This window comes from Typopeltis vanoorti, chromosome 13 (genome assembly GCF_054136105.1).
Source record: "Typopeltis vanoorti isolate ZY-2024b chromosome 13, IOZ_Tvanoo_1.0, whole genome shotgun sequence".
NCBI classification, from domain to species: domain Eukaryota; kingdom Metazoa; phylum Arthropoda; class Arachnida; order Uropygi; family Thelyphonidae; genus Typopeltis; species Typopeltis vanoorti.
Genome location: NC_143561.1, coordinates 111,456,145 through 111,475,262, shown reverse-complemented (window position 1 = coordinate 111,475,262; position 19,118 = coordinate 111,456,145). Strand labels below are relative to the sequence as shown.

The window sequence follows — 19,118 nt, the reverse complement described above, 5'->3', positions numbered from 1 at the left end:
GTATAAATTCAACAACAACAAAAAATGCCAATTATTTTCCTAAGTGTAATTTTTTCTGTACATTTCGATAGGCGATCATTAACAGTGTTTATTGCTGCGGAGCAATAATTTGTCCCTTCACCATCTTTAAAGCAGTATTTAAGTGGCATTCATTTGGAGTCAGTGATGGCTGTTGACGGTGTTAGATCAACGTGAAAAATATTGATTCAGTTTAAGAGAATCCATTTCGGCATTGTAAAATAACTTCTTTGGTGCTGCAATTTATCCTTCTCCAAACGTCTCTTAAATTTTCCAGAATCATGTTTTTTGTTCGTTAAAACTAATATTTGTCATATTGTGTTTCAGTCCCCAGCCATGTTAATTTTGGTGGCTATATGCTTTTTTTTAGGCTAGAGGAATGTTTTTTTAATTTGCTTAGAGGTAAGGAAGAAACACCATGAGGTCAGTGAATTATTTTTGTGGACTCCCGCATCACTTTGCCTGTTTGAAGAATTAAAGACCTTTCCACCTTCATATGAGACTGCATAAAATATTTAGAGTTGAAATGTCATTATAAAGGTTCCTTGAGTAGTTATAATTGGAACCAATTCTCCCAGGATTCGAATTCAGGTCTATCTACCCGAAAGGCAACTTCATTATTAACTTCATTGCCAACGAAGGAATAAATGATATTCAATCTTTGCTACTATTTAAAGTTTATTATCTTGTGAGTGGGATAAATACACTGGGTCCACCACTAGTGCCTGTTTAATAATGGCCTAATGTAACTTCTGGACATTGAAAAACTTGCCAGAGAAAGGACAAATAAATATAGCCTTACCTTCGGCTACATTTTATCTAAATCGACAAAAAGAAGGTTATTAGGAAATGCATAGATATACACAAGTCGATTTACAGCACAAATGAGCTTTCTATAAAAAAGAGGATATTAATATTGTACAGTAACATACACTATCTTCCAATGATTGTCCGGACACTTCAGTAATTTACAATTGATACCAGCAGGCGAACACTAATATAATCACACAGAGTATTTGTCTATACACTATCTACCAATAATTGAAACGTTAGCAATTTCAGTTGATACCAGCAGGCGAACCCTAATAATATCGGGTGTGTCTACCTTTGGCTTTGATCACCTCCTGCATTCTTTGAGGAAAGCTTTCGACCATTATGGGGCAGACATCAGCTGGAATTTATCTCCATTCCTCCATCAAAGCAACACTCAGTTCAGCAACAGAACGAGGACATGCTGTTCTGGACCTGAATCGCCGCTCCACTTCGTCCCACATTCGTCACTTTACTGTGGGTACAAACAAACAAATCTGTGATCTTTGATAACACACTGTAGTAACAAACATCCACCAGGCTGTCTCCACACCCATATTCTGCCATCAGACTGGAAACAGGTGAACTTTGATTCATCGCTCCAGAATAGGTCAATTTCCAGTTCACATGCTCTGCACCAGTCCAGAATGGAATTCTTTTCCTACAGCTCACCATGATGTTACTTGCGCTCCTCTGGAACTCGTCACGGATGGACTGTGCCGATTGTAGCCGGTTTTTGAGTGCTACCCGTTTTAACGCCCTCCTGTCTCTGTCAGTCATTTTAGACTGCCGCCCTAGGAGTTGACTAGTGATGCGAGAACGTTTCTGGCCAAAAAATCGATTACCGAATTTAGTCAATTTGCATGATTAAAACGATTTTCGATATGCTTGCACCTTTGATATGAAGAATGTGAGAAGGTACAGAAAATTCTATTATATATGAAATACAAATGATTCGAAAATTTCAAAATACCAATGAATAAAATAAAAAATGTCATAAATCGGTCCAGTTCAGTCCTTCACAGATTTCGTTGATGGGTACAGAGAGGAATGTCACGTGACACGGGGATATTTTGCGCTACGATATAACAGATGCCTTTTTTTGTTATATTTAATTTAGAGAAATATGTGATTAGAAACAAACAGTGCTTATTTCTACATAAAGTAAATTATTTATACGGTATTTCGGCATTTTTAATGTAAAAAAAGTCAAAATTAGAGCAATTCTCTGCCGTCGTCTTTTGCTTAACTCAATTTCAGCATTTGCCAGTTGCTTGTAATGGTGAAATGCTCAATCAGAGGGTCGGGGAATAGGAGTTAAGCAGAACTGGCTGCTCACGCAGGAGGTTTCAGTTGACCATAAAGAACTGTAAATGTGAATGAATAAAGTAGAAAGTTGGTGAAATTCCTGACTACTTCAGCATTCTACAAGGCATGTTGAACGTTTGAACTGGGGAATGTTACAAGGCACAGAAATATTCGGTATTACTGATTTCGATGTTCAAGCGAACAACGTTTCACTTGCACATCGAATTGCCTACCATGCAGAAACTCTTCATATGTAGTAATAGTGTCTTCTTTAGCATTTCTGTAGGCATTTTTGTTTTTGTGCATTGGAATGTACCCTGAATATAGAAAAGCTTCAAACTCACCAACAGTAATGCTCTGATTCACTTCACCAAGATAAGGGATATATTACAAAGTTACATAGTACTACTCGTGCTTACGTTCATTTTATGTGTAGATGTAGATTTATGTGTAGATGTAGATACGCATATGTGTATATCTATATCTACATATTAAGCATGAAAAAATGGCAAATGAGTGAATCATGTCTATTTTTGCACAGCTTGTAAACAGGGGAATAAACAGGGGAATAGAAATGCTCTGCATTTCATGGTTCCATATTAAGGAACCATGAAATATGATTCACAAAAATATGATTCCCAATGCTAGTAGGCTGAACCTAATTATGCTTGTCAAACACAAAATGTTGATTTTTTTTATTTCACAATCACACAGCTACCATAATTATTAGATATAAATGCAGTCAGAAGATGTCTGGTCACTAGGTCACTATGAGCAAAATATCAGGGATGCGACGTCCCTGTCTGTGGTTACCAGTTTGAGATTTGAGATAAATGATGTCATTTATTGGATGTAGATAAGGGACATCATTATAGTGGGTATCAGCTGTCGGTAAGGTCATCTGTATCCTGGATACATGAGCGTTTGAATGCCCTATTTTTTGTTTGACTGGAGTGCTGCATTCTGGGTAATGGTTCGAGTATGGAATTCTGGGTGATGTTTATCCTGTCCATTTCCTTTAAAATGTAACATTCACGCAGATGACATCATGGGCATGTTTTTGCATGCCCGTGACGTCTGGATGTCTGGAAGTGTTTACTATAGTAATATTAATGCATTCAAAAAAAATCAGCTAACACCTTTTATTCCCTTATAGGAAGTAGGTGAGGCCTTTATACTCTATTTATATATCTTTTGGAGACTGAGCGGGCAGTTCAATCTCCACCGGTAGCCAATCAGAGATAGCTGGCTCATGTCTATGTCTATATATAACTAATTATAGCAACCACTGATGAAGAGGCTGGCAAACAAGTGCTGCCATCTCTTGGTACCAAACCCTAACAGGATACCTTACTGTCTGAAATAATGTGGGCACTACGGTCGATTTTCTTGAGTTTATGGGATGAAAAACCCGAGTTTCCGGAAGGAAAAACCCTCTTGCCCGTGCCAGAGATCGGCTAACTCGGGAACCGGTTGAAGAAAGGCTTAGAAAAAGTTCCTCCAGTCTGCGACTAGACTTGAACTTAAGTCTAACTTCGAGCGACCAAGCACAGAGGACGCAGGCGCCACTTCCACTGAGCTACACAGGCCTTTTATATTAATGCATACCTTTTAAAAAATAATAATAAATAAAAACACAAAACTCAAAATAATTTGAGCATTGATGTAAGCACAAAAATCCTTTGGTTGTGTTTCCAGTAACGTGTAATTAAACAGATCTATATCTTCACATTTTGGACAACCAATCTCGTTTAAATCAAGAACAGGTCTGCTTAAAAATTTCGATAATATTATCAATTTTTCATATTCATATAAAGTAAAAAAAATCGTTAAAAGCATATCGACTTAGGCATTTCTACAAAGTTTTTGTTGGATGCAGCGGTCAAGTTATGATATAGGGTAATACTGTGTAGTACATTATGTCATTATGTAGTACATCATATTCGGCACACTATGTAGATTTTTTTTTAAATTTAAAGATGTGACTTTCACACTAATTATCACTATGCTATGCTATGTTGTGAGTCAAATGACATCATGTTAAACTCAGAAATTTTCATACTTTGATATGTGGCGAAGTGTTGTATCAGGCACGTAATATAACTCATGTCAACTTGTGTTGTTACTTGAAAAGTGTGTTAATCAAAATTAATAGCATTCATTTCAGTATTTGTACACATTGTGCTGAACTTTATAGCAGGAAATAATATAAAACACAAAACTTTACTCTCTAGCGATGTTTTATTTTATGACACATATTTTCTATGCAGTGGAATTATTATGCTTATTCGATACGGTAATTTTTTAATTTCGATTCATGTAACTACCATATTAATCAGTATTTTATTCAGAAGTCTCAATGCAGTATTGAAAGAGTGTCAAACGCAATCTCTAACACACTTTCTTGCTGAATGTATATTAAAACATATTAAATGCAAATTATACAGCAAATAGAGTTCAATACTGATATCATTCACTCCATCAAATATATCCATGTTATCAGTGAAAACCATTACAACCCATCACATATTGGTTGCTTCCCATGTTTTTTTCCCTATGTTGTCCAAGTATTGGAAGTGTAAAAGTTAGAGTATGAATGAGATGGAATCCTGTGTATCACTGCATTTTTACATATTTTCTGCATGGCCGAAGCAGACAATAACAGCAGACAGATATGCACTATTTTTATTTGCTGATATGTGTTATGCTTATTCGATGCTATATGTTGATTTTTTTTTTATTTCGAAATTATGTGAGTACCCCATTAATTATTATGAAGAAACGTTTGCCACATTGAAAATGTGACAAATTAAATTAAACAAAAAATGTGTTATAAATTTCGTAAACCTTTTAACTGGCACGAAATTTATCACAATTATAACGATTTTCATAACAATTATTGCAATATGTTTCTGGCAAAAGTTAAGGAATTAGGTAGTTAAGGAATTAATGTACACTGCATATAGAAAACTATGCGGAGAGACATTTCGAACTGAGTGGCCAGTACACTCCCCAGTTCTCACAACGTCATAGCATGTACCGTCAGTAGCAAGCACCAATTAATTCAGTTCTTGAGGCAAACTTCAGGAATTATTTGGAGGAAACTTTCAAGCAGCAATGCGTCTCCCTATTGTTTCCTAAACGTGTTCAATGGGGTTGAGATATAATGACCGAGATATTGAGAACTTCGTTGCGATATCGCTTAATGGACACCGAGCACTTGTAACTCGGTGTCCACTAAGCATAATGCCTCCCCCCACACTATGACCCCAACACCGCCGTACCTATCCCGTTCAAGAATGAACGGGATAGGTACGGCGATAAAGTAAGCGGTACCACTTTCACGTCAGACCAATTTTTATGGATAGAACACCACACACCACACACCACTGAAAGTGTGCTTTACGGTGAGTTGTGAATAAAAGGACGCAGACTACAGGCCTCCGAGCGTATAGGCCTACTTTTCGCAGATGTCTTGCCACAGTTTGTCAAGATATCCACGTACTTCTGCTTGAATGGGGGTCGACGTACAAGCTAATGATTTCGTTTGGCTGTAATAACCAAACATCTGTCTTCATGCACCGCAGTAGAGCAAGGATAACCTCTTAGAAAAAGTCTGGAACACATTCCATCCCTTTGAATGTGCCCATCACCCCGATACAACGCGACGTGAGATTCCAACCTCTCTGGCAATATCAGTGACCTTCTTCAAGCTTTCCAATAATTTTTTTCTCGCTTGTCTAGATGTCGTTAAGACATTCTAACACACTGCTCCTCATGTACGCTATTCTCTCTCTCTCTCTCTCTCTCTCTCTCTCTCTCTCTCTCTCCATCAAACTACAACCAACTGCAACTACACCAGTCATCTACCGCCCACCACCACCACCACCACTGGCATTTTCACAGACAATCACAAACATCCATGTGGAGAGTGGATACGTGAATTACTAGTCCAACCATGCCGGAAAATATATGAAACAAAGTGCAATTTGATAGTAAATAGAGCTAATGTCATTATATGACATTGTGCACTTCAATAAGTTTCAATGCGTATCAATTTATGTTCAGGAAGACCGAGAAAAAGGTTCTAAATTGAGTAATCATCTACGAGAGTATTTCGAAGTCTTAACTGAGGAAGAATATAGAGCATTGAATTGCTCTCTATTTCAGACTTACTTGCAACTTTACGATTTCTTTGATGATGTGAAATGATGCTGAGTTTTAATTTTTGTTAATTTTACTAAATTAAAAAAAAATACGCAAAAAACTATATATATCTATACCCAAGGTAAAATACTTTCTACATTTATATCTCCTCCAGAGATTTTTATTTAATAAGGTTAGAACACCTTATGGCAACTTGTTCTGGTAAAATACTTATAAGCTCTGTATTACAAAATCTTGGTATTTATAGCCTAGCTCCCACTGATGAGACCTCAATAAAGGTCGAAACCGGTCTGGGTAGTGGCCTCTTGCCTTTAATACAAAACATCATGCATCCCCTTCTTGGAGATGTGTTTAGGCATTAAGGGTAAATATTAAGATTAGTGATCAGAGCTTATGCCACCTTTACCACGAGTTGACTTGGTCTTGCACTACCTGTAGGATCAGCTAGACTTGCATCACTTGTAGGCGCAAACTTGACTTGTTTGTCTGTTTGCTTACTTGGGAAATGGAGTAAAACCAGGTTTAAAATTGCTTGGTATTTTTAACATTTTATACCCAAGGTAAAATACTTTCTACACACACACACACACACACACACACACACACACACACACACACACACACACACACACACACACACACACACATATATATATATACATATACACACACGTGTATATATACACACACGTGGGTGATCTGAAACTTCTCGGCCTCAACCATAAATGGCAACACTATCGGCAAGATTTCTTTTTTAAGTTGGTACATCTATAAGCATCCATGTGAAATTACAAGTCATTCTATCAAATATTTTGTTTTATATACAGCTGTCTGAAGCAAAAGTGTTGTCTGTATCCCTTGAAATGGATAAAATTGAGTATTGTGCGGTTAAAAAAATCTTTGTAAAAGAAGGTTTAACGCCAAAAGAAATTCATTCGAAGTTCATAGAAGTTTACGGGCACTCTTCTCCTTCGTTTTCGACAATTAGGAAATGGGCTGCCGAGTTTAAACGTGGCCGTACCAACCTTGAAGATGTTGGTGCGGCCACGTACCAACATCTACCAAGATTCCCATGAAGGACGTCTAAAAAGTGTAACAACACCAGAAATCATTCATCAGTGCACGATGTGGTATTGGATGACTGGCGAATGGGAATGAAATTGCTGAGACTACAGGCGTTTCAAAAAAAAAAAAAAAAAAAAAAAAAAAAAAAAAAAAAAAAACCGTGTAGGATGTAGGATATATATATATATATATATAAAAACGTGTAGGATGTAGGATATATATATATATATATATATATATCAGCGCCCAAAAATACAAAAATTGCAAATGAAAGAGCTTTGTGAAAGATTGGTGCAACGCAGATCAAAAACATACTAGCATGAAAATCTCTGAATAGTGCATGGAGCATTCTATCGAGAACAAAAATGATTTTGTGCATCGATTTATTAGTATGGAGGAGACTTGAATTCCCCAGTACACACCAGAATCCAAACAGCAGTCAAAACAGTGGACAGAAGCCGGTTGTTCAGCGCCCAAAAATACAAAGTCGGTTCCATCCGCAGGAAAAGTCATAGCATCGGTGTTTTGTGATGCTAAAGGCATTTTGTTTATTAATTATCTTGAAAAGGATAAAACAATAACCTGGAAATATTCCGATCTTTTAACCAGACTGGACGAAAAAATTCGTGAAAAAAGACCCGGTTTGCAGAGGGAAAAAATCCTCCTTTATTAGGACAAAGCATGCCAAGGTGTTTTGGCAATGGGAAAATTAAGGGATCTGTACTATACTATGAATTGTTGGAACCTTCACCCTGTTCCCCAGAATTGGCTCCCTCTGATTTTTATGTCTTTCCAAAACTAAAACTCTTCCTCGCTGGTCAGCGGTTTTCTTTGAATCAAGAGGTGATTGCAGCTGTAGAGGGTATTTTGCAGATCTTACTGAGAACCACTACAGGATCGGGATAATGGCGCTGGAACAACGCTGGAATAAATGTATTATAGCCTTACGGGAGATTATGTTGAAAGATAAAAATAATTTTGAAATTATCAATTCGAAAAAAAAAAAAGAAAAAATATATAATAAATATCAGCTTACATATATATATATATATATATATATATATCATAAGGAGTAAGCTGTTATTTATTTCAGAATTAGATGATTTCGACATTATTTAGAACTGTAACGATGCAAAAAATGGCGAATATAATTCGTAATGCGCAATGCTGTTGTATATTTAGAACTGTAACGATGTAAATGGCGAATATAATTCGTAATGCGCAATGCTGTTGTATATATATATATATATATCATCTAGATATTAAGTGTATAGAACAATGTGTAGGCCAAGTATAGCAGTAGACTGGAATAGTGATATGAGCATTAAATCAGATTTGCGTGTTTATCAGTGTAAAATGCTATAAATTAGCAGAAATTGATCGATTTCCATATTTTCAATCAAAAATCTGCACAAATCGATTATATGTGCAGTCTATCATACTGAAGAAAAATGAGTCTATTGCATGATTTTTAAATATCGTGCACTTTGCTTGACTAAGAAATAACGTATTGACAATTAAATGCCCTCTATTTCTTCTTGCATATCAAGATTCACTTTGTTGATGATTGTTGATGATAGATGGCGCTGAATTCTGCACACTGCACAATTTTTTTCGATTTTCAGCTACCACATTCATTGTCACTATGATGATATAAAGATTGAAAATAGTTTCTCACAAACTGTATAAGTAGTAATTGCATCGTAAAAAACTAAAAAAAATTTCACACATCACCTGGATTAAGTGAAACTCAGCGCAATCTACCATCAGCAAATGAAGAGCTATAATATGGCACGCGATAACACAGTATTTCTGCGTCCTCTATGAATTCCTGTTTCAACCACACATCAAACTGGGTAAAAATGTTTAATCATTCAAGACTTTTTTTTCTTCCGAAAGATGTTAATTTTACCGATTTTGCATATTATTATTATTATTATTATTATTATTATTATTATTATTATTATTATTATTATTATTATTATTATTATTATTATTATTATTATTATTTGACACCTCCAGGGAGTCCAAAGACTCATCGAGGGAGAGTCTGCCAACAGCATCGAACGATTGGTATATACTGTATAACACTCTTGTGCATTATTCTTTGTGAAATGTATTCTTGCTGTGCAAGTGTATGATAATTCATTCTGTTGTGTATTTAATATGCTGCAAGTATAAAAATACAACAGTATATATTAATGATTAAGGAGATAGTCAAGTGATTTCAAATTTTTTTAAAAATTAGTTGCTTCGTCTCGATTAAGGGTAATGGAGCGCCATCTACCTTCAGAAAACTGAATCATATTGTGAAACGATAAAATACAGAGGATCTTCGTGCTCTGTATCAATCACTGTTTCAAGTGCAAAGCAAACTGTGTAGAAATATAGAAATAAGAATGATCTGCTGCGATTCATTGCCATTTTTTGCATCAAACTTGTAAATATTTCCGATTGCACATAAGAAACCTTTGGACCTTCGTTGTGAAACATGAAAAAAAAAGGATTTTGACATGACTTGCTTATTTCAGGTATTTTCCGCTTTGTTCATCAAAATCTGATCTACTGACAAAAATATCTGAATAAATAGCTGTCTAACTCATAGATGAGGTTAAATACACAAGCAATGCACAGTGTTTATTGAAATTCTTTAAAATGGCATATTTGAAATCATAAGGCAATCACCTGATTAACAAAAATTCTGTACACTGTCTCGAATAACCAAAAACTGCTTGCCATCTACTGTGAGCAAATTTAAATGTAACATGAAACCAAAATCAGAGCATTTTTTGAGATTTATTAGTCTTGCTGAAGTCGAAATGATTTGCTCCAATCCATGACTTTTTACTCTTCAACCAAGTTAGCCAAATTGTACATATAAAATGTTAGTTCTTTATTCGTTCTAGAACATGGAAAGACTTCTATTCGAAGCCACATGTTCCTATTTCAGATTAAAAAACAAACAAACTCTGAACATGAATATTTGATCGAATGCACAAACATATGCTCTAATAGCATATGTTTGAGATAATAGCATATTTTATATTCTGTATAATATAAAATATATAATATTCTAATAGTATAAGTTTATAACTGCAGCATAAAATTGCGCTATATATTTAATGCTCAGTTTGCATACAAATGAACGCATAGTACTTAACGCAATACGTTAGCATCGTTTACAGTAGCACATTTTTAATTAATAAGGTAGTCTTTCTCATAGATAGAAGACTAGTTTCTGCATCGTGTCTTTTACAGATATATCCATGGACTGTTCAGTAGAACGTAGCATAGTAACACATTCTGATGGACTAGCATCCATTATATACTTCCTGTTTCTGTCAGATCTACACCAACTCGTGCTACAGCTGATCCACATGCTTTTCCAGTCGACCTGCATACTCATCAGACATGCTATTTCCAGTTATCTTTCACCTCAGTTCTTTTTGGAAGAAAATTATTATTTGGAAGGAAATTTGGAAGAAAAAATATATAAATCCATTTTATATTTATAAAATTTTTATTTAAATAAATTTAAAAATATTTATAAAAAAAAATCCGGCTAACGCCTTTTATTCCTTTATAAGGAGTAGGTGAGACTTTTTAAGAGACAGTGAAAAGCTTTTGGAGACAGTGAAAAGTTCAATCTCCACCCGTAGCCAATCAGCGGCACCAATGAAGAGACGGGCAAACAAGTGCTGCCATCTCTTTGAACCTAACAATAACAGGATATGTTACTGTCTAACATAATGTGGTTCTACAGTCGATTTTCTTGAATTCAAGGGACAAAAAATCCGAGTTTCCCGAAGAAACAACCCGCTTGATCGACTAACGGATCGACTGTTAGTCGATCTCAGACACTGCCAGAGATCGACTAACTCGGGGACCGGTCGAAGATAGGCTTAGAAAAAAAAGTTACTCCAGTTGGCAACTACAAGTCATTTCATTTTAAAATTGATAGAAAAATTTTATTTATAAACTGCTTTAAATTAACATAACAAGCCGGTTTTTTTTTACCAGAAGCTCCAGTTTTTCACACACACACACACACACACACACACACACACACACACACACACACACACACACACACACACACACACACACACACACACACACAATGAGTAACATATCCTATTAGGGATTGGTACCAAGAGATGGTAGCACTTTCTTTTTTCCGTCTCTTCATCCGTTACCGTGATAGTCACAGGCCAGCTATCTCTGATTGGCTACCAGTGGAGAGTGAACTGTCCACTCAGTCTCCAAAAGCAAGATAGGGTTAAAAGACCTCGCATATTTATTATAAGGGAATAAAATGTGTTAGCTGATTCTTCTTATTATTATTATGTCTGGTTATACATATAACATGTTTGTGCCTTGAGAAACTTGAAGAAATGTGGCTCTTTCAATACTGGTTTATGATTTCTGGTGTTTTCACCCAGAAAATGAAAACCGGATCAACTGCGAAAATTTGCGAGATAATATGTTCTTCTGTATGCATTGCTTGAAAGAAGTCAATATAAATTCTCCCCCATGAGTGAGGTGAATCGTGCCATGTTACGTGCTGTATATGTATAAATTGGAGGAATATGATGGTTTCGAGTCAGTGCAACTATGTCCAGGTGAATATAGCACATACTCGCATGTTGTGAGCGATGTCCTGAATATTTTTGTGCAGATTAATGTTCCAGTCGATCCCAGAACTCCGCATTCAACGTGTAGGTTGAATGTAGGTTGAATAACCACACTCAGCGAACATCACCCTACGGTCATGTTCGCTGGGTGTGGTTATTCGTCCACTGCGGGTAGCAGTTTAATAATCGGACGACCTCAAACCGTTCACAGGATAACGTGGTCAGCCCTATGCACCTGCGTATCCTATGTTCGTAGTGTTGAGTTCACAAGGCCGGTTTGCTTGCTTTGCGGAATGAATAACCCCAGGATAAAATGGGGAAAAAACCAGACTGTCCATGCCCAAGATCGGCTAACTTGGCTATTGCTGAAGAAGATCCTTCGGCTGTTCATGTCACAGACGGGAATCGAACCCAGGACACTCCTTCTCCAGGCATATGGTTGCGAAGCGCACCGCCACTAGGCTAACCGTGGGGACTGTGAGCATCATATTCCTCCACTTTATACCGGGTGGTATAAATTGACATAATGTGGGTTCCGTTAACGTTTTCCTCAAGTAGTGCATATGTTATGTACGTGTGTATGGCGCTTTTTTTTTTTTTTTGGGTAGGGGGTATTTTATTCGAGAAGTGGAAAGCCGCTAGTGATGTGTCCCAAGGGGCTGTTTGGTTGCCATTGCTGTTTTGTTTGCATGTATGTAAATGATATTGGAATGGTCTTGAATAGTGATATACAGTTATTTGCAGATGATGCAAAGTTGGGAAGAACTATGAGGAGTACAATGGATGTGTAGCCTTGAAAGTGGACTTGGATAGACTTTCTGAATAAGCGAATGAAAGAGACCAGTTCAGCGTAGCAAAGTGTAAGGCTTTATAGTTTTAGAAGAAGAGATGGGATGCATCTCCTACACATAAATGTCTTCCTCATCATTGCCATAATCAGTCTACTGTGCACAGATTTAGTCACCAGGTTTTCAAAAGAATCAAGAGATGTTGGAAATGGTTCAGAGTCTAAATGGTTTCTGATCTCTGGAATGCTGAGTATCAAAAGGCATTGCGGAAATGCAAATTGCAGTCTATTGGATAGAAGGACTGTGTGTGTGTGTGTGTGTGTGTAGGGAGGGTGGAATGATGAAGATATGGGTTATTACCGGATTAATGTGGATCAGATTTTTCATAGATTGGGTTGGGACGGGGGGGGGGAAGAATAACAAGAAGCCATTCCTGACAGTTGTGTAAAAATGGCGTGAGCAAATAGGTGAGGAGTAGAGTTATTACGGTGGAGCGTTGTGGGTGGTTGGAATGCGTTGACTGGAAGTGGTGAGTGTGGAGACAGTGAATGCATTGAAGTTACGTTATGATGTGCGTGTATGGTGGAGGATATCCCGCGATGAATTGTTGACTTCAGAGACGTATAATATTACTACTACTACTATTACTACTACTACTACTACTACCACTACTACTACTAATAATAATAATAACAATCATACTGACCTCATATGACACGTCAGGTTTCAGACCACCATAGTATATATATCGTAAGTTGGTCACATCCTTCTTTATCACTTGTAAAATACATGTAATGGTTAAAAACGTGTTAAGCAGTCATATACAAGTTTGTGCGTAAATGACTAAATAAAGTATTCGTTTACGTCAGCTACGCAAAAGAAAAATTTAGAATAATTTTCGCAAACGTGAAAGTTAATTCTAAATTTCTTCGCTTAAGGTAAAAAACACACCACCCACTTTGGTCGTTAACCTATAACAAAAGTTTTTCCATTCGTCAATGAGATTGTCAAATTTACGGATAACTGTAATATTCACTATTGTAGTAACTACTGTAGCACTTTTCACTTTACCTTTGTTATCGACAACTACAACAACAATAGTGCGATGTAAGTTTAGTCAGGGACCTCGCTCAATGTTCGATATGCCATCGTCACTAAATTTAATAATTGTAATCTTAGGTTGTATTAGGATGTATTAGGTTTACGCGTCTTCTTTCCACTGGAAGCAACAGTACCCTTAATTCGAATTGTATCTGCCATTATTAACAGCAGTAAAATAAAACAACAGTTAGAAACAGTTCATAATTTAAACAGCGAAACACCAAAATACAAACAGTTGTAGCGACCATTGAACATCATAAACAGTCCCGTTTGATCGGTTCATCGGTCATCGGTTGATTAAAGGAAACCTCTTGTTGCTGAAATGTTCGTGTGAGCGAATGCATAAAGTGAATGAATGAATAACATAACAATAAAATAGGAAAATGTATATATATATATATATATATAATAATAACTTGAAGGAACGATTCGTAAGCTGCCGGGAAGCTGTCTTGGGGCCAATAAAGGCCTTTCGCAAAATTGTTAATTTAAAATATAATCACTGAAGTTTCTTAATTACATCAATTAAAAAAGAATAAAAAAGCAAACCAAAGAAGTTAGCTGTCAGAAGATTTCCAAACAAGGCGAAATATTTATTAGAACAAACTGTAAACAAAACCCCCACTTGAGTATAAATATAAATATACAAGTCTGCTTTTAATGGAAATCCGTTGTTTTCCTGAACTGTTTATAATCTATCTCCTTTCAATCAAATGGAGAATAATAATTCCTCTCCCGCCCAAAATAAAAAATCATTATTTCTTTTGTTCTGTTCCCAAAATAATAATTATTAATTAATTTTTTAAATGCATTTTAAATTTTAAAGTTCAGTGCAACTCAAAATGCAAAATGTCCATAATTAAAAAAAAAATACAGTAAGCAGGTAATGGTGCCCACTCTGCTATGAAAATTTCGCTTAACTCCTTTGTCAGCTTCTAAAGAGTTAGAGGAGAGAATAATAAAAGATAACCGATAATTTTAAAGATAACTAAAATGATAAAATGATAAATTATGGTCAATGAATCGCAGGAGTATCGGCAGTTGTTACGTTAGAGCAATCCGACTGCTTCTTCACTTTATTTATTATGTGTAAAGTAATTAATTGTGGTTTTCTTTTCTTTTCTCTCTCTCTCACCCCAGGCACTCGGTATAAACACTCGGTATAAATAAACATTTAAAAAAAAATTTTTTTTTTTTAGAATTTAATTTTATAAAAGCAGCATGTTACTTCAAATTGGAAAACCAAACTTATTTCAAACTGGTTATTCATTCGCTGCAGCAAATGAAATTATACTGTGGATAGATTTGCGAAAGATGTGTTGATAAATAAAATAAACAAATTCCGTGTGATGATACAGCGTGCCCCCTCTTTTTACGGTACCATCTAGTCCCCCCCAAATTTTATCCTGGCTCCGGAACCGGCACAGGCCGTTGAATCAGTCCTATGACTGGGTGTATTCCTGACTGTAATCCGTGTGTGTCCTCCGACCGGTTTGCCTGCTTGCGGGCTGAAAAACACCAGATAAACAGGCGGAAAAAAGACCGGCCAAGACCGGCTAACTTGACTATGGCAGATCCTTGAGCTCCTCACGTCGTTGACGGGAATCGAACCTAGGACACTCCTTCCCCAGGCATATCGTTGCGAAGCGCAAAGCCACTCGGACGATGTGTTGATGAATGGGTGTATCTAATTGCTCACGCTGACTTGAGCAATGTTCTTTGCCAGTCTTTTTACAAACGAAGTGCTAGTTAACAATAATAATGTTATTAATATGTACTGAATAGTTTAACTGTGTGTACACCTGTTAAGTGAAGTACTGTAATTGCAAACGAAAGTTACTTTGCAAACAAACAACTAACTTCTGGTGGTATCACACGTAATACCACCAGAAACTTTGCATGTTTTAATAGAAACGTTTTCCCTGTCAAGGCTAAGAGATTTTCCCTGTCAAGGCTAATAGATATATAGATACGTAGAGGTAGGAACGCTATGGTTGGACCGGTGCCAGAAGGGCGCCAGTTATTTGACGAAAATTGTCACACTGAAAGAAGGCGCGTAGCTACGAATTTCAGAAGGGCGACAGGAACCAAACTATGCTACTATCGATGTCTAAAATATCTTAATTTGTATAATCTCATCTATCGCAAGCAAAGGGGCAAAAATGATACTTCAAATAGTGCTGATTTTAGATATGTTGCTTAAAATCATACCAATGGGTGCACTAAATTAATCATAACCATGCAAGTTATTTACAGTAATCACTCTAGGAAAATAGAACTGTCATTTTTTCCGTTCAGCTGAAATGACCTTAGATTGTTCCGAAATGTTATCACTTGAATGAATCCATATGATCTGTCATACTTTGGGCAGCGAGGAGAGGGTATATCAAATTTAAAATTTTGGCGCTTTTTATAACTACCACTACTAGTCCATTTAGGACCTGGGCCTGTCTCAGGATAGCTTTCCATTCTTCACGATTCTGTGTCTTGCTCCTCCAGTTCTTTACTCTCATTTTCTTTAAATCATCCTCCACATCGTCAAGCCATCTCCTTTTCGGTCGTCCTCTGGACCTAGATCCACCTGGTCCAGACATGAAGACCTTTTTTACGGCTCTATTATCTCCCATTCGCTGAAGATGTCCTAGCCATCTCAGTCTTCTCACCTTTATTTCAGTAATAATATCCACTTCATTGAATTTCTCCATTATTTCTTTGTTATTCCTCACTCTCCAAAGTCCATTCTCATTAATTGGGCCAAAGATCTTTCTTAATACTTTTCGTTCCCATATTTGTAATTGGTTTTGATCTCTCTGGATCATTGTCCATGTTGCGCAGCCGTACAAAAGCATAGGTTTGAGGATTACTTTATATAGCTGGATTTTACTTTTTATCGAAAACAAATTCGATTTTAATAGTGGTTGAATACTATAATAAGTTCTATTTGCAGCAGCTATTCTATAGGTAATTTCAACTGACATATCATTACTTTCTGTTATTACTGAACCCAAATATTTGAAATGCTGGACTCGTTCAAAGGTTTCTTCATCTACTGTGAAACTTTGGCTGTTTCCCAATTTTTGTTTATATCTGGCAACAATTAGGTATTTTGTTTTAGTTTCGTTTCTTTGTAGTCCCATTTTCCTTGCCTCCTCTCTCATTTGTCTATAACCTTCTCTAAGGCTTCTCTCAGTCCTTGCAATACAGTCTACATCATCCGCAAAAGCCAAAAGCTGTAGACTTCTATTCATAATAGTTCCACCTCTGTTTATAATTACATTTCGTATTACCCTTTCAAGGTTGAAAAGCATTGTCCTTGTCGTAATCCTTTGGTAATCCTGAACTCAGGTGTGAGTTCGCCCTGTATTTGCACTCTACCCATGGTATTTCTGAGTGTCATTTTAACTAATCTTATCAGTTTAGGTAGAATTTGGAATTCCTTCATGACTTTAAATAGCTTATCTCTATCGATGTTATCATAGGCTTGTTTAAAGTCCACAAACAAATGGTGCAGATTGATATTGAACTCATAGCATTTCTCCATTATAGTTCGTACTGTAAACATCTGGTCTGTTGTTGATCTATCATACCTAAAACCACATTGGTAGTCGCCCAGCGTTTTTTCTATAAAGGGTTCCAATCTAGTTGCCAGTACCCTTTCAAATATTTTGTAAATTACTGCTAACAGTGATATTCCTCTATAATTTTGGCACAGAGACTTGTCATTTTTCTTATGTATAGGAACGATAATAGCAGTGTACCATTCAGTAGGCATAGATTCAGTTTCCCATACCTCTGACAAGCACTTATGTATTTTGATTAATAGTGACTGCCCACCATATTTTAATAGCTCAACTGGTATTCCATCTTCACCAGGTGCTTTATTATTTTTCATTCTCTTTAGGGCTAATTCCACCTCGTTTAATTCTGGTGCTTCCTCTGTCTCAGCTTTTCCCATACTTGCCAGGGGTTCGTTAAACTCGTCTTCTTCTGGAACGTCATTTTCCAAGCTTGTTTTGTGCTGAAGGAGATCTTCAAAATATTCTGCCCACCCTCTCAAAATGTCCTCCTTTCCACTGAGCAAGTTTCCCTCATGGTCTCTGCAGAAAGTTGTTCTGGGTTGAAACCCGCCTTTAATTTCCTTTATCTTATTATACATTTTCTTAATTTGTCCTGTATTCTTCAAAATCTCAATTTCATTTAGCCTCGACTTTTCCCATTCACGTTTCTTTCTTCTACAAATCTTTTTGGCTTGTTTTTGTTTTTCTCTATATTCATTCTCATTTGCTCGAGTTTTTCGTCCAAGCATCTTTAGACGAGCTGTATTTCTGTCTTCAACACATTTTCTACATTCCAAATCATACCATTCATTTCTTTCATCTTTGTTTCTGAATCCCAGGACTTCTTCAGCCACTTTAGAAATTTTATTCTTGGTCCATTCCCATTTTTTATCTATAGTCATATTATTTATATGTTCATCCTCATTTATTTCTTCTCCCAATCTGTCAATATATTTTTGTCTGATTTTTCCATCTTTTAATTTTTGGATGTCATATCTTGGTGTTCTCTTTCCTCTACCTACTTTATTAATTTTTATCCGTTGTTTATATTTAATTCTTAACAAGTAATGATCCGTATCACAATCCGCTCCTCTAAAACTTCTTACATCAATGATATCTGTCGCATGTCGTCTATCAATCATCACATGATCTATCTGATTTTCCGTTTTTCCATCTGCCGATCTCCAGGTAACTTTATGTACTTTTTTATGTGGAAAACAGGTTGTACATATGATCATATTTTTGCTACTTGCAAAATCAATTAGTCTCATGCCATTTTCATTACTTTCTTCGTGTGCGCTATCTCTTCCAATTGTTGGTCGGAAGGTTTCTTCCTTTCCTATTTTGGCATTCATGTCTCCTAGAACCATTTTTACATCATGTTTCGGTGCCTGATCATGTATCTTCTCCAATAATTCATAGAAATTCATCTTGTCTTCTTCACAAGAGTCCTCAGTTGGTGCGTGTGCACATATAAGTGAAATATTGAATATCTTAAACTTTATTCTCAGTACACAAAGTCGTTCATTAACTGGTCTAAAATCAAGAACCAAGTGTTTCCATTTTTTATTAACCAAAAATGCGGTGCCAAAGGCTTTTTGATCTCCTCCACTGTAAAAAATAGTATGTGTTCTGGTATCAAATATGCCACTTCCTTTCCATCTCACCTC

At 36.3% G+C, this 19,118-nt stretch overlaps 1 protein-coding gene across 1 annotated transcript in view; it reads right to left on the bottom strand.

Annotated features, from left to right (window-relative positions):
- Positions 1-18,878, bottom strand: part of LOC150100472 (protein CFDP2-like) — a 35,890-nt gene extending 17,012 nt beyond the window's left edge. The window contains exon 1 of the mRNA XM_090402660.1: positions 18,555-18,878. Coding sequence (XP_090258786.1) covers positions 18,555-18,878 — 324 coding nt within the window. The remainder of the gene's footprint in view (positions 1-18,554) is intronic.
- Between the last annotated feature and the right edge of the window lie 240 nt (positions 18,879-19,118).